Below are 14904 nucleotides of genomic sequence, written 5' to 3'. Positions count from 1 at the left end.
GACCAGGAACAAACAAGGGGCTTCATTCCAAACGAAAGGAAGGTGCCTCTTGACTGGCACTCTATTTTACAGACTCCACCCCCCCCCCACTCCATAAGCAAGACAAAAGCAGTCATTTGCAGCAATAAAGGAATCAAAATGCTACTTGACTTCCATTAACACACTTTTTGCTCAGGGCTTTCAGATTTTTTTAATTTTTATTAGTGATTCCCACCAACAGGGCAGGAGGGTTCCCGTTTTTTCACATCCTCACCAGCACCTGTTGTTTGCTGACTTGTTAATTTTAGCCACTCGGGGGAGAGGGGCAAATGGGAGATGGGCATGGAGGAGGGCACTTGTTGGGATGAGCACTGGCTGTGGTATGTAAGCGATGAGTCACGGGAATCTACCCCTGAAACCAAGAGCACACTGAATACACTGTATGTTACCCAACTTGACAATTAATTAATTAATTAATTAATTAAAGGTGGGCCAAACAATAAAATAAAATAAAATAAAATAAAATAAAATAAAATAAAATAAAATAAAATAAAATATTTTTGTACCTGGGGGGTAGGGGGGCGAGGTAAAAAAAAATTTTTTATTAGTGACTTTTGAAACAGTCTGTGAAATACTTGGATATCTACAAAGTGACTTGTCAAACAAGGAGTCCCGACACTTGGCATAGGTTCCATGGCCAGAGGGCATCACAACAATACAACAGCATTAATCAAGACCCAAAAACAGAAAGCTAAGTGTGGGCATGGGAGATAAAGCTACCCAGGACTCTCCCCAGGGCTGACAATAGGCAACAGTGATGTATTAAATATAACTAAATAGCCCTGGAGCAGACCTTGGCCCTCTGGTTAGCTGTTCACATTAGAGAGAGACAAAGTCCCATGTGGCCCTGCTCCCAGGAGAAGGGGCTCCTGGATGACCCTGTACTGACTTGGTTATGAAACCTGTGCAGTTGCCAAGATTGTTAGTGCTTCTTTGCCTCAATCCAAAAGAAACAAAGAGAAAAAGGAAAAGAGAGAGAGAGAGACACCGAAGAGGAAATGGAGCAGCGTGTCACGGTGCCCAACTGCAAACCAGTTCCTGGGGACCCATGAGGGTTTCCCCCAGCCTGGAAGGAAGGGTATACGGCCTGCTGCGGTCAGAAAGCAGCTGCTATTAGCAAAGTCTAAGCTCTTAAATGAATAGTAGTCTCTACTCTTTGAACGCTCCCGTGCATACATTTTATGAGGCATTTGGGAAAGATCCCAGAATAATGGGTCACTCTTCCCCCACGTTTACCTGCCATTGGCACCAGCCACATACTTGCTCTCTTCCGTTTGGTTGGGCCTTGGCCCCCTCACTACCAAATACAGAAAATGACAAACTTTTTATTTAAAAGTCAGAGAACCCAAGACTGACTTAGATTAGTCATTGGCCACTTTGAATATAGTGTTGTTATGAGGGGACAAGACATGATAATCTAGGGCCTTTACTAGATCTAACCACAAAATTTACACTCTATTAATGACTAATCACAGTTTCTTTAGACATTGCTCCTTCCTGCCAATAATCATCCATGACTAGCTCTCATGTTTTTAAGAGACCTTCCCTAAAGAAAGGTTACTGACAGTACCAGTTGTTTCTGGACCCTTTCAATGGAAGCTATACTTCTCTGAGTAACAGAAATTGTATCATTACCCACTGCCTTTGAAAAGGGCAAGAGACACTTAATTTTCCAGTCTTCCAAAAGAATGGATAAAAATGTTAGACTCACCATGACTCTTTCTTATCAAAAGGGTTTGGGGGTAATAGCTTTATTAAGGAGAAAGACAAAGAGCTCTATTCCAACCTTGTGGTGTGCTGGGATTTTCTATCTTTATCTGATTGCAGCTACATGGGTATATGCAGATGTAAAACTTCATCAAGAGTACATTGAGATTACGGCACTCGGCACATTTCATGGCATGTAATTTTTAACTTCTTCATTAGGTATAAGAGTTCTATTCCATTGCCCCAAGCCACTTGGGGACACTGGGGTGTACCTAAAGATGCCAAATCAGAACTTGGCTCTACAGGAAGATGTTCCTGTTCATTTTGTATCAGCTGAGAGGTTTAGTACTTGCCTACTCGGTAATTTTCACAAAAGGGTAAGGGACTGATTCAAATCCATCCAGAGAGCACGAGAATAGGAGTAACAGATAACTCACACTTTACCCACATCATCCCTATTACTCATAAGTTGTGAGAGTCTAATATCAGTTAAAGGACAGTTACTTTAGATACAAAGGACTCTGCAAAGTACCTGGATACCACCTTAAGGCACAAAAGGTTCTTATAACGTCTGGATGGAAAATGCCCAAGGTTTAGGATTTATGATGAGGCCTTACCTGCTTGCAGGTACTCTGTCTGCAGAGTCGGAGGCAGGCCCTCTGGCAGCGGGTAGCCGTTTTTCCGGGCCACGATGAGATGAAATGCAGCACAGAACTCAGGCAGGGTCAGGGCTCCATCACAGTCAGCATCACTCAGTTCCCTAAATACAACATGTCACAAGTACCTAACACGGGGCTTAGAGGAAAAGTTACTCAGCCTCGTACATGCAAACACAACTCCCACGGTCGCTGGGGGTGGCCCTGCAAAGTCCCCAAACTCCTATGAAATCTCAGGGGGCACTTGGAAGACAAATGCTGATCAAGAGCGCTGGCACCAGTGGCCCTTTGTAAACACTTTACACTCCTTGGGTTCTGCGGGAGGTCTGTTTTACAACACCGAGCACATGAGACAAGACACTAGAACACGAAAAGGAAAATAAGGCCAGTTGGTTGAGAGTCGTTCGATAACCGGGCGGCATGAAGAGCTCCAGACCCGGTGCCCACAGTAGTCGAAGGAAGGGCTGACCTTGGCCTGTGTCGTTGTCCCAGACGTTATACACGTACCCGGGCCCACAAATAAGCACTTGGGTTTCCAGCTTTAAGGAAAAACCTTAAAGTTTTTAAGTCACATAAATGTTGTACCAAAAAATTTGCTTGAGAATTCCCTCCTGGGAAAATACAAGTAAGTTCAATAAACACTGGTTAAATTAGGTTTTCAGATAAAACTAGCAACTTGGGAAGGCTGGAAGCAGATAAGACAGCAAGGCAGAAAGGAAGAGTCTTGAAAAGGCTTATCTTTGCTTCATTGTTTCCCACTGAAAGGCACAGACCTATTTACTCAGCCCAAAACAAACCCATTTGCCAAAGTAAGACACCATAAGCTCAACTAGTCTCATAGATGTACAGAGATGCCATATTTGTGCTGGGACAAGTAAAGAGATAGGATATAAACCTGCGCTGGCAAGGTGTCACTATTCCAAAGAAGTACAGAAGGTAAGCTCCCTAACTTTCCTTTGGACCATTCACAGCCTCCTCCCCTCAAATATTTAGAATGAGCCAGCCCTGAAGGAGCAGTCCCCCACCCCCCCCCCACCCCGGGTGAGAAGTCAGGGAACTGTTTCAAACGCTGGGTGGAGAGAATACCATTCAGCTTTTGCAGATATGTCTCAACAAAAAGATAGGAGGCCTCATGCCAATAATGTTAAAACTGGGAATTCTGCCAAACAGAGTGTATTCTTTTCAAAATGATAATTTCTTTTTTTCCCCTAGCTTTAAAATCTAATATAAGGCTTGTCGTAAAAAAGAAAAATTATGCTAGAATATACCGCTGAAGAACCTAAATCCAGCTCAGGATCCCAGATACGTTGGCATTCACAAATGTTATTGCAATAGTTTTCCAATAAAACGCACAAAACACGACAGGCAATTTTAAGCCCTACCACGATTTCTATAAATCCTCATGAAAAAAGTCTTACGTAAATATTCCAGTGTTTTAATTATATATCTACAGCAGCACGGTCTCCCACCCAGGCTTGAGGAAGAAGAGCCCACACACAGCTGGGAGTTTAGACAGGCAGCAAGCATTTTCGTCCACGCAAACCGGCCATCTGGACCGTCCCCACACGGCCCTTCTGGAGCCCGGCCGCGGCCTGCGTGGCAGCAAGGTGCAGGGCACACCACAGCCGCACATCTGAATGGGGGCCCAGCTGATACACACCAGCCAAATTTGTGAAGCTCGGAGGCAGCTAGAAGAGCCAAATTTGACTTAATTCCAAAACATTTGTGGGCCTTCTGTTCACCTGGCCTCATAAGATATCATTAAGAATAGCTTTTCGAGATCCTCTGGTTACTTGCATCATATTGAACAGAAACATTCAGAAATACAATTCACGAGACGGAAATGCTCATGGGCCCACACAATTGTTTAGACAGGAAAGGCATCTAGAGGAGGATAATAATTGGGAAATTCATTTTTAAATAACAGCTAATAGTTACAATGCAGACTATGTGCCAGACACTGATCATTATGCTTCTCATACAAGTTAATCTTCACAGCAACAAAAATCTTAAGTTCCATTCACTCTCTAAGTCTGTTGAAAAAAAACATGCAAGGATAAAGAAGACGTGGTATATAAGTGATGGAATATTACTCGGCAATCAAAAAGAATGAAATCTTGCCATTTGCAACAACGTGGATGGAATTAGAGTGTGTTATGCTAAGCGAAACTAGTCAGAGAAAGACAAATATCCTATGACTTCACTCATATGTGGAATTTAAGTTACAAAACAGATGCACATAAGGAAAAGGAAGCAAAAATAATATAAAAGCAGGGAGGGGGACAAAACAGAAGAGACTCTAAAATACAGAGAACTGAGGGTTGCTGGAAGGGTTCTGGATGGGGGGATGGGCTAAATGGGCAAGATGCATTAGGGAGGGTACCTGTTGGGATGAGCAGTGGGTGTTATGCATAGGGGATGAATCACTGGGTTCTACTCCTGAAATTATTACTGCACTATGTGCTAACTAACTTGGATGTAAATTTAAATAAATAAATAAATAAATAAATAAATAAATAAATAAATAAATAAGTAAGTAAGTAAGTAAGTAAGTAAATAAATAGGAATGGGAATTGGAGAAACACCCCAAGGGAAGATGCTCTTTAAAATAAATTCATTTAGGGGCGCCTGGGTGGCTCAGTCGGTTGAGCGTCCGACTTCGGCTCAGGTCATGATCTCGCGGTCCGTGAGTTCGAGCCCCGCGTCGAGCTCTGGGCTGACAGCTCGGAGCCTGGAGCCTGGAGCCTGCTTCGGATTCTGTGTCTCCCTCTCTCTCTGCCCCTCCCCCGTTCATGCTCTGTCTCTCTCTGTCTCAAAAATAAATAAAGGTTAAAAAAAATTTTTTTAAATAAAATGAATTCATTTAAAAAATAAATACATAAAAATAAAAAATAAAAAACATTCAAAAGATAAGACTTTCCAAATGCAAAAGTAGAAACTAAGGGATGGGTATGTAATGACAGTATGATACTATATGGCATTAATTGTACTTACCATATGTAGGAGAGTTCTGGAATGGAAAGCTTTGATTTGGTGAAGAAGTTCTTGGCCACAGAACCTGCCAAGAAAGCCACTGTTTAAATAAATCATTAATTACTCATCTAGAGCAGCTTTTATAGTTACATGTAAATGAATCACCATTGTTTCATTCAGCAATTCCTACCATATAACAACAAACATAACACTTATTCATCAAAGCAACTATAAATCATATGACTAAAAACAACATATTAACAGCTTTTAAAAGAACATATAAATTAGGGGCGCCCTGGTCGCTCAGTTTGTTAAGTGTCCGGCTCTCGATTTCAGCTCAGGTCAGAATCTCACAGTTCATGAGATGGAGCCCTGTGTCGGTCTCTGCACTGACAGCGCAAAGCCTGCTTGGGATACTTCCTCTCTCTCTTTCTCTCCTCTCCTCTCCTCTTCTCTCTCTCCCCCCTCCACCCTCCCTCTCAAAATAAATAAATTTAAAAAAAATAAAACAGAGCAAAAAGAAGAAAATTAACACCATTAATCTCATCACACAAAGATTAAACAGGCATTTTGGTAAAGACTTTGGTGAGATTTAAGATCTCTTGGTGGCTCTTTGAGAAACTTCCAGGAACCTCTTGCTACTTTCTTTATTCATCACAAATTTACCAGTATCAGTTGAAATCGGGTAATTCCATTTTACATGTTACACTGCTCCAGGTCCCAACTGCACTTAATGTTAGACGCATCCTTATTGAGACAGAAATTTTTATGGCTAGACCCACCCTTATTGAGACAGAAATTTTTATGGTTTCAGCTCTCAGACCAGTTTCAAAATTCAAAGGCCTCAATTCTAACACAAAGAACAGTTAAATCAAAGCCTCAAGCTCTAAGCCGATAAAGTCAAAAGTCCTTGGCAATCTCAAGGCTTCTAATTGGCCTTAAAACAATGGATTATAATGTATCCTAAAGCAGACTTATTTTCCTTTGATAGATTATTATGGATCAAAGGCAAAGTGCCCTACTAACCAATGAGCTTTCTCCCCAAAAGCATCCTGGAAATAATGCTGACATAGGATTGTTGGCCATCGACGTAGCCACCTTGTGTCAAACATTTGCAAGAAATGTCTTGAAAGCCTATTTACCAGCTATTTTATAGATATAAAGACATTCTCCCCTCAACTCATTCTTCTTTTTCCCCCTTAATATCCTTTCTTCAAATCACACTAGGTCCAAACCCAAACAAGAGACTTGGCCTGGTCTTCAGACAGTACAGAGGGTGTTCTGCCATGGTGTCCCGAAGAGATTAGGTAGGGCCCACCGGGAAGCTGACAGCTAACAAGTTCAGTTGTACCCTGGCTGCCGCCTGCCAGAGGAGGAAACTGATGAGAGCCCACGTGCTCCCTTCTTTTGGTGCTAAGAGAAGTTCCATCAGTGAACCAGAACCCTCACCCCAGCCCCACTCCCAGCCAACTTAGAAACCCCAAGCCAGCTTCCTTTCCTTGCCCTTTCCAGCCATTTTCAGACCTGCTGTGAAGCCTGATATGGCGCAAAAGAGAGAGAGGTGAGTCTTTAAGAAGCTGTCAGCAACCAAACATCAAAATGTGGATTCAGACTTTTTACTGCAAGGAGTCTCTAAGCCCAGTTAAAACACACACACACACACACACACACACACACACACACACACACACAGCTATATATAGCATTGATATATCAGTGATAAAATGTTAACATACTGAATAGATATAGACCTTTAAAAAATAAAGACCAATAACACAATGTAAAAACAGGTAGAGCTATGACAGTTCACAGAAATAGAATCTAATTGGCCTTTTTTTTTTTTAAAGTAAACTCTACCCCAAGATGGGGCTTGAACTCATGGCCCCAAGATCAAGTCACACACTCTACCAACTAAGCCAGCCAAGCATCCCAATTGGCTCTTAACCATATTTTTAAAAATTCAATATTCTTCATAAGAGTTCTATAAATTTGAACCAAACACAGGATTTCTTGTCTATCAAATGGAGGGAAAATACAAAAGTAGGTAAACATGTTGTGATAACAAGACTGTGGGAAAACGAGCATCTTTTACGATGCTGGTGCAATGACAACATGGCACAAGCCTAATGAAGGAGTGTTTTCCAATGTCTAGTAAAATCACACTACCCAAAGATACACTGACAAAAATAACAAAAATGAAGAAAGACATGTGCAGAGGGCTATTCACAATGGAAATATGTATCATAGCAAAAGACTACAAATAATCCCAAAAGAGGACCAGTTAAATAAATGATTGCATATCACACAATCTAATAGTACACGACTATAAAAGGGGATGGGAAATATCTCTACATGCAACTATGGAATAATCAGCAGGACATAGGGTTAAGTGGAACAAGCAAGGTGGAGAGAAGTACAAATACTATGCTATCATTTATCTAACAAAAGATGAGAGATAAGAATATACACATACACATACATATATGAATTTGCTTTTACTCTTAAAAACAGATAAACCATTAAAAAGGGAGCAAGAAAGGAAGAGAGGGGATACGAACAGAAGCTAGACTTTGTTCATCATTTTTGTAGATTCAAATTCAGAACTGTGTAAAAATTTTATGTAAGTATAAAACTAAATTTCAAAAAGCACAATCCCTAAAAACTGAAATCAAAACAATTAAAACTGGGGGCATCTGGGTGGCTCAGTTGGTTAAGCATCCAACTTCAGCTCAGGTCATGATCTCGTGGCTCCTGAGTTGGAGCCCCGTGGCGGGCTCTGTGCTGACAGCTCAGAGCCTGGAGCCTGTTTCAGATTCTGTGTCTCCCTCTCTCTCTGCCCCTCCCCTGCTTGCTCTCTCTCTCTCTCTCTCTCTCTCTCTCAAAAATAAACATTAAAAAGCATTTTTTTAACAATTAAAACTGAAAAGAACAAAGTTGGAGAACTCCCACTTCCTAATTTCCAAACCTACTACAATACTCAAGACAGTGTGGTATTGGCTTTAGACTAGACAGTGGAAATCAGTGGAAAAATATTAACATCCAGAAACAAACCCTCACATTCATGGTAAACTAAATTTTGACTAGGATTCTAAAATAATTAAATCATGGAAAGAATCTTCCAACCCCCCCCCCCAAAAAAAATGGTGCCGGGACAACTGGATATCAACATGCAAAAGAATTTGAATTGAATTGAAATTTGAATACCTACCTCATATCATACACAAAAACACAAAAACTAACTCAAAATGGATCAAAGACCTAAAGATAAGAGATAAAACTCTAATATAACAGAGATATATAAACTCTCTAATATGAGATAAAACTCTAACAATACACCTTCTTAGAAGAAATATAAATTTTCATGACCTTGGTATTAGGCAACGATCTCTTAGTTATGGCACCAAAAGCACAATCAACAACAACAAAAAATAGATAAGCTGGACATCAACAGAATTAAAAACGTATGTGCTTCAAAAGACACCACTAGGAAAATAAAAAGCCAAGCCATTGATTGGGAAAAAATATTTCCAAATCAAGTCTGATAAGGAACATGTATCAAGAATACAGGCATACCCATTTTATTATGCTTCATTTTACTGCACTTGGCAAATACTGCATTTTTTACAAATTGAAGGTTTGTGGCATCCTTGTGTTGAGCAAGTCTATTGGTACCATTTTTCCAAAAGCCTTTGCTCGCTTCGGGTCTCTATCACATTTTGGTAATTCTTGCAATATTTCAAATTTTTGCATTACTATATTTGTTATAGTGATCCGTGATCAGTGATTACAACTCACAGAAAGCTCACAAGATGGTTAGCATATTACAGCAATAAATTATTTTTAATTAAAATATGTATGTTGGTTTTTTTTTAGATAACATGCTATTGCACACTTAACAGACTACAGTATAGCGTAAATATAACTTTTATATGCACTGGGAAACCAAAAAATTTATTTGACTTGCTTTATTGCAATATCCACTTTACGGCAGTGGTCTGGAACCAAACCCTCAATATTTCCGAGGTATACTATACGGAGGAACTCTTACCGTTCAGTATTTATTTAAAATGGCAAAGGATATGAATAGACATTTCCCCCAAACAAGATCTACAAAGGGCCAATAAGAACATGAAAAGATGTTCAATGTCACTATTCATCTGGGAAATACTAATCATAACCACAAAGAGATACTACTTCACATCCACTAGTGAGACAGGAGGGAGGAAGACAAGTTGACCAAAGCAAAGCCATTGTGGTTTTCGGCTGACCCTTAACCTAAAAGTCAGCAGGTAATAAAGAGAGTCACAAGATCTGACTGGTGGGAGACCGTAAGACCCTACTCCCTCTGGCAGTAAAAGCCACAAAGGCCAGACATTCCTAAAATTGCTCCCTGTGGGTAATTTCACAACCGTAAGACAATGGAAAAACTAACCACTCAGTGTAAATGATAAACCCAAAGCTAAAGAGTAAGCCCCTTCTTATATAGTCAACTAATTTAAAAACACATAAAACACTTTCTTAGATGCAAAGGCGGGGGGGGGGGGTCCTCTTCCTCACCTGAGAGAAGAGACAGCTATTTTGTCTGTGAAGTAGCTCCTTTCTTACTTCTATACTTAATAAATTTGTGTCTCTTTCTCTAAACAGCCCGCTCCTGAACTCTTTCTCGCCCAAAGCCAAGAGACCCTCATGGCAAGGGGCCTGAGGCCCTCCCTCTTGGAGTCTCAGCCCATCTGGCATGACTAGGATGGCTGTAATCAAAAGACAAACAAGTGTCTGTGAGGATGTGGAGTAACCGGAACCCTCACATGCTGCTGGTGGCAACGCAAAACGATGCAGGCACCATGCAACACAGTCTGACTGGTCTTCCGATGATTAAACACAGAGTTACCATATGGTCCAGCAATTCCACCCCGGGCTATACATTTAAGAGAAATCAAAACATACATGCACACACCAAAAAAGTGCACACGATTGTTCACAGCAGCATTATTCTTAATTGCCAAGAAGTGGAAACAACCCAAATCAAATGCCCGTCAACTGATGAATAAATAAAATGTAGTATATCTACACAGTGGAAATTATTCAGCCATAAACAGCAGTGAAGTTCAATGACGTTCTAGCACACAGTACAACCCGGATAAACCTTAAAAATATTACGCTAAGTGAAAGAAGTCACACACAAAAGACCACACATTATACGATTTCATTTATAGGAAAAGCCCAAAATAGGCAAAACTATAGAGAGAAAAAGTAGTTTAGTCATTGTGGAGGGCTGGGAGGGAGAGAAGGAGTGGGGAATAATTGCTAATAAGCAGGTGGTTTGTTGGGAGGTAATGAAAGCGTTCTAAATTTAGATTGTGAATATATTCTGTAAACACTAAAACCACTGAACTGTACACTTTACAGGAGTGAATTTTATGGTATGCTAATCTCAATAAAGTTGATTTTTAAAAGAGGCATCACCTAGCTGCAATATATGAACCCCTCTGACCTCGAACAAATTCAACTATTTTTAAGGCACTGGTGAGACAACCAGGGAAACAAAGACTTGGGGACATTAAGGAAACATGTTTCGCATTTTTTTTAATGTGTGCCCATGAATTGCAGTTATGTTTTTAAAAGAGGTCTTTCTTATCATTCAAGATACATCCTGAAACATTTTCAAATGAAACGATCTGGTAATGGCTTCAAACTCATCTGCGCTGACAGAGTATATATAGACAAAAACAAAATCACTGGTGCTGTGTAATAGGTACATAGGGATTCATTATACTAGCCACTCTAGCTGTATCCGTACTTGAAATTCTGCAAAATAAAAAGGTTAAAAGAAAATAAAAACACTCCTAAGAGCTACCATCTGTATTTGTCTAATGATTTGCATACATTGTGAAGAAAGTCACTTAAGCAGCGGGTAAGGTCAGCAAATGGTCAATGTGGGTTTCTGCTTATTTTTTTTTTAAGCCATGTTGTCAACATTAATTTGCTCTACCTACAATATTGTGCTTTCAATAAAGCTTTTACCAACCAATCAGAAATGATGTCTGAATTTGTACAAGTATATTTCAATTACACACCTTATTTCTCGAGAGAAAATTAGTCTTAGTCCACATTCAGTATGTCAGGTTACAATTATGGAGGGCATACTGTTATTCTTCAAAATTGAACTATAAAAAAAAAGTTTTATGAATTTTTCTTCCAGGCTCTACTATTTCACTGTTTGTTTAGTCTTCAGCCCAGTAAAACATAGGCACACAGGAATTAAACCAATTTGTCTCAGTTTGAATTTTACAGGAGAAATCAATGGGAATACATATTTTGAAGACAACCCAGAAGAACAGACATGTGGACATAAAACTGCTGGCCAATTTCCCTCCTGTATTTTAATTTCTCTCAGAAAATCCCGAGGAAAAAGACTTGAGCCAAAGGAAACAAGCATGAATTTGGACTTCTAAAGCGTACATGACATAAAGAGACTTGTGACGCTAACTCTTTAGAAGGCCATGCTACATCTTGGCTCTAATATGAAGAAGCAATTAAAGGTGTCACCTTGGTGCCACAGTCTATCATTTCAAGAAGTGCCCCAGCTAATAAGGCACAGGTCTAGACCAGGTTCCCCCAAATTCCATTTAACCTCTTCGAAACAGAAATGTAATTTTCTAAATGTCATTGCCAAGTATTTTTCTGCATGGCTTATAGTTGATAAGAAATTCAATCTTAGAGGAAAACAAACTGGAATCACAAAAGGCTGTCACATTCGTTTTGTGTGGACTCTTTCTCAAGATGTGTACTGTTATGTGTGTGAGACAATGATCTGGGACCCAGGTCTTCACCCATCAGACTCCATTACCTGAAATGAAGGAGCTCGGGTCAGGCTGAAGGGATCGGAACTGATTGACATAGTACTCGCGCTGTTCTTCTGTTATCCTCCAGGGTTCATCTGGGTAATTACTGTTGTTATCCTGCGGTTCTCTCTCCACGGAAAAGGACTTTATAAAAAATAAATATGCAAATGCTCAGAGAATTTGTCTTTAGCGAGATGTAGAAATATTAAACGTCAGTAAAAGTTACGCATTATACTTATTTTTTCCTCAAGAGAATAAACACCTTGTAACTAGGACGTAATGAGAACATAAACTTCTGAGGGGCAGACAGCATGCTTTATACGTTTCTTTGTATACCTCAAAGTTGTTAACAGGACTGAGCATGAAATACTGAGTACTTGGTGAGGGACAAAAGTTTTTCCAATGTGATGAAGAGAGAGTAAAAAAGGACGATCATTCTTTTCTTTTCAATTTTTTTTAATGTTTTATTTATTTTTTGACAGCGAGAGACAGAGTGTGAGTGGGGGAGGGCCAGAGAGAGAGGGAGACACAGGATCTGAAGCAGGCTCCAGGCTCTGAGCTGTCAGCACAGAGCCCAATGTGGGGCTCGAACCCACGAGCTGTGAGATCATGACCTGAGCCGAATGAAGTCTGACGCTTAACCGACGAGCCACCCAGGTGCCCCAAAAGGATGACCATTCTTACCTTCAAATATTCACCACATTTTTACCCTTTCAGATTAGCTGAGTAGACAGCAAAATAATCTAGATTCCTTTTAAACCATTTTTAAAAATCTACAAAAGCTATAACCACGTCATCTTTTTTCTGAGGCATTCCCGGTGTATAAATCTGGGAATCCAAAGTTCCAATTCCAATGCCACCTCCGCAGGTCCTACTCGAGTGGCAAGTGAGGATCACAGAACCTCTCGTTCTGCATTTGTGAACTGGGAATAATGCTCCGAAACGGAACTAGGTAGAGAACAACCGCTCCTGACCACAGCAAACAGGATGACACAACCAGGGGTGCATCCGACCTGCCACTAGGGGGCATGCAAGGCAAATTTGAGGATTTAAGGATACAGACAACCGGAAAAGTAGTTCAGGAGAACACAAGACTATAAGAGGCAATGAGGCAAGAAGCACAAGTGGTTCCATCCCTCCCATCCACCCTAAGGCTAAGGAGCTACTTGCCAAGGGCCACCTCCATGGAACCAAGAGGTGAACACAAGGAACGTGAGCCTTAAGGACAAAAGCAGACTAGGAAAGAAGAGATATTACTGCTAATAAAGCCGCCTGCTTCTGAACACACTATCAAGAAATTAATCATTAGGAGAGCATTCTACTCACTATCCCTAGAAAAGACATCCAACCATCTCTGCACCCTTCCTCCCACCCCAACACACACACCCCCCACCCCAGCAAGTAATTCTTCCCAGGGACACCCAGCTCTCCTCTCCTCTGGGGCCTCTGAGAGAGGAAATGAGATTATAAAATGTTGAGCTGTGATATAACCTTGAGATGTCATCTTTAAAGTTTTCATTTAACAGGTGAATTTCCACTAAATGTAAATCAAACCATTTTTAAATGCCCCCCGAAGCCACTGATCATTAGTTAATACCTTAAATTCATAGAATGCTTTCGAATTTACCAAGGACTATACACACCTATCTCATCTGAGCATCTCAAAACCTCTGAAAGGCAGACATAGCAGGTATTATTATCCTTTTGCCAGATGAAGGAATGAAGACTCAAAGAACTCAAGGGATGAGCGCATATCCTTCATTATTTTCCATCAGCATCAATGCATTACTGCAGTCAGCAAGTAACTGCCCTCCACTTTATCTATTGTTCAAAATCAGCCTACTCCGTATCAGGACTTTTCTAAATTGGGCTGCTTCCAAATTGTTTTCAGAAACCCCTAACATCCCGGTAATAATACAAATAAAGCAAGAAAGGCCACAATTCAGTCTAAGCACCCAGTGGACCACACAATTTTCCAAAACACTCCCACCAAATTCAAGTGCTCCACACTAGCACTTTCTGAACATGCCCATATGACCAGGTTCCAGGGGCAAAACCCAAGGTAGAGGGCGTTGGCATGCAACGGATTGGGTTCCTGGCCAAATTACAATGTGTAGAGCTCCCGGGAATGCTGCCCTTCTGGGTAGCACTGAAAGAAACAGCTGGAGTAAAGGTATCTATCTAAAAAGCTGGGCACGGACCGGACACAAGAACAGATGTTTACGAGTGAACAATTAAGCGGACAGAGATGGTTCACGAACCCGGCAGGACACGGTTGGAGAGCTCTACCCACTGCCACCCTGCAAAGGAAGGCACAGAAATCTCTGTGCTGCGTGTTGGCCGCTGCATTCCTTGATTCTGACACAGAAGCTACTATTTCCCTACCATACACTCCTTTCCGCCTGGAACTGAAGCTGCCGTATCCAGTTGTTGTTATGTGAGCCCACGTTTGTTCTTTCTCCAATCCCAGGACCACCTGCTCACTCTATTTCCTCTCCCACATTATCTCACTCCTGACTGGCATCAGTAGCCTCTTAGCAGGTGTCAAGTCTATTCTGCCAGCAGGAAGCAGGAACAGACAGGAGAAGTGATGATTCCTCTGCTCAAAAGCATACAGAGACGACTTGTTGCCTAATTTAAAAAATGTACCTCCTCCACGCAGCCTTCAGGGTCCTTACAATTCCTCC

At 40.9% G+C, this 14904-nt stretch overlaps 1 protein-coding gene across 3 annotated transcripts in view; it reads right to left on the bottom strand.

The window, feature by feature from the left end:
• The window catches only part of REPS2 (RALBP1 associated Eps domain containing 2), a 221737-nt gene that overhangs the window by 107850 nt on the left and 98983 nt on the right, over window positions 1-14904 (bottom strand). For all 3 annotated transcript variants that reach the window (XM_030304954.1, XM_030304955.1, XM_030304956.1), the window contains exons 6-8: window positions 12223-12361; window positions 5397-5460; window positions 2364-2506 (exon numbers count right to left, since the gene is read on the bottom strand). In XM_030304954.1, the coding sequence (XP_030160814.1) occupies window positions 2364-2506; window positions 5397-5460; window positions 12223-12361 (346 nt within the window). The remainder of the gene's footprint in view (window positions 1-2363; window positions 2507-5396; window positions 5461-12222; window positions 12362-14904) is intronic.

The sequence above is a fragment of the Lynx canadensis genome, chromosome X, assembly GCF_007474595.2.
Source record: "Lynx canadensis isolate LIC74 chromosome X, mLynCan4.pri.v2, whole genome shotgun sequence".
Lineage (NCBI taxonomy): Eukaryota > Metazoa > Chordata > Mammalia > Carnivora > Felidae > Lynx > Lynx canadensis.
Note: the sequence above shows the minus strand (reverse complement) of the source record. Positions and strands in the feature narration are given on the sequence as shown.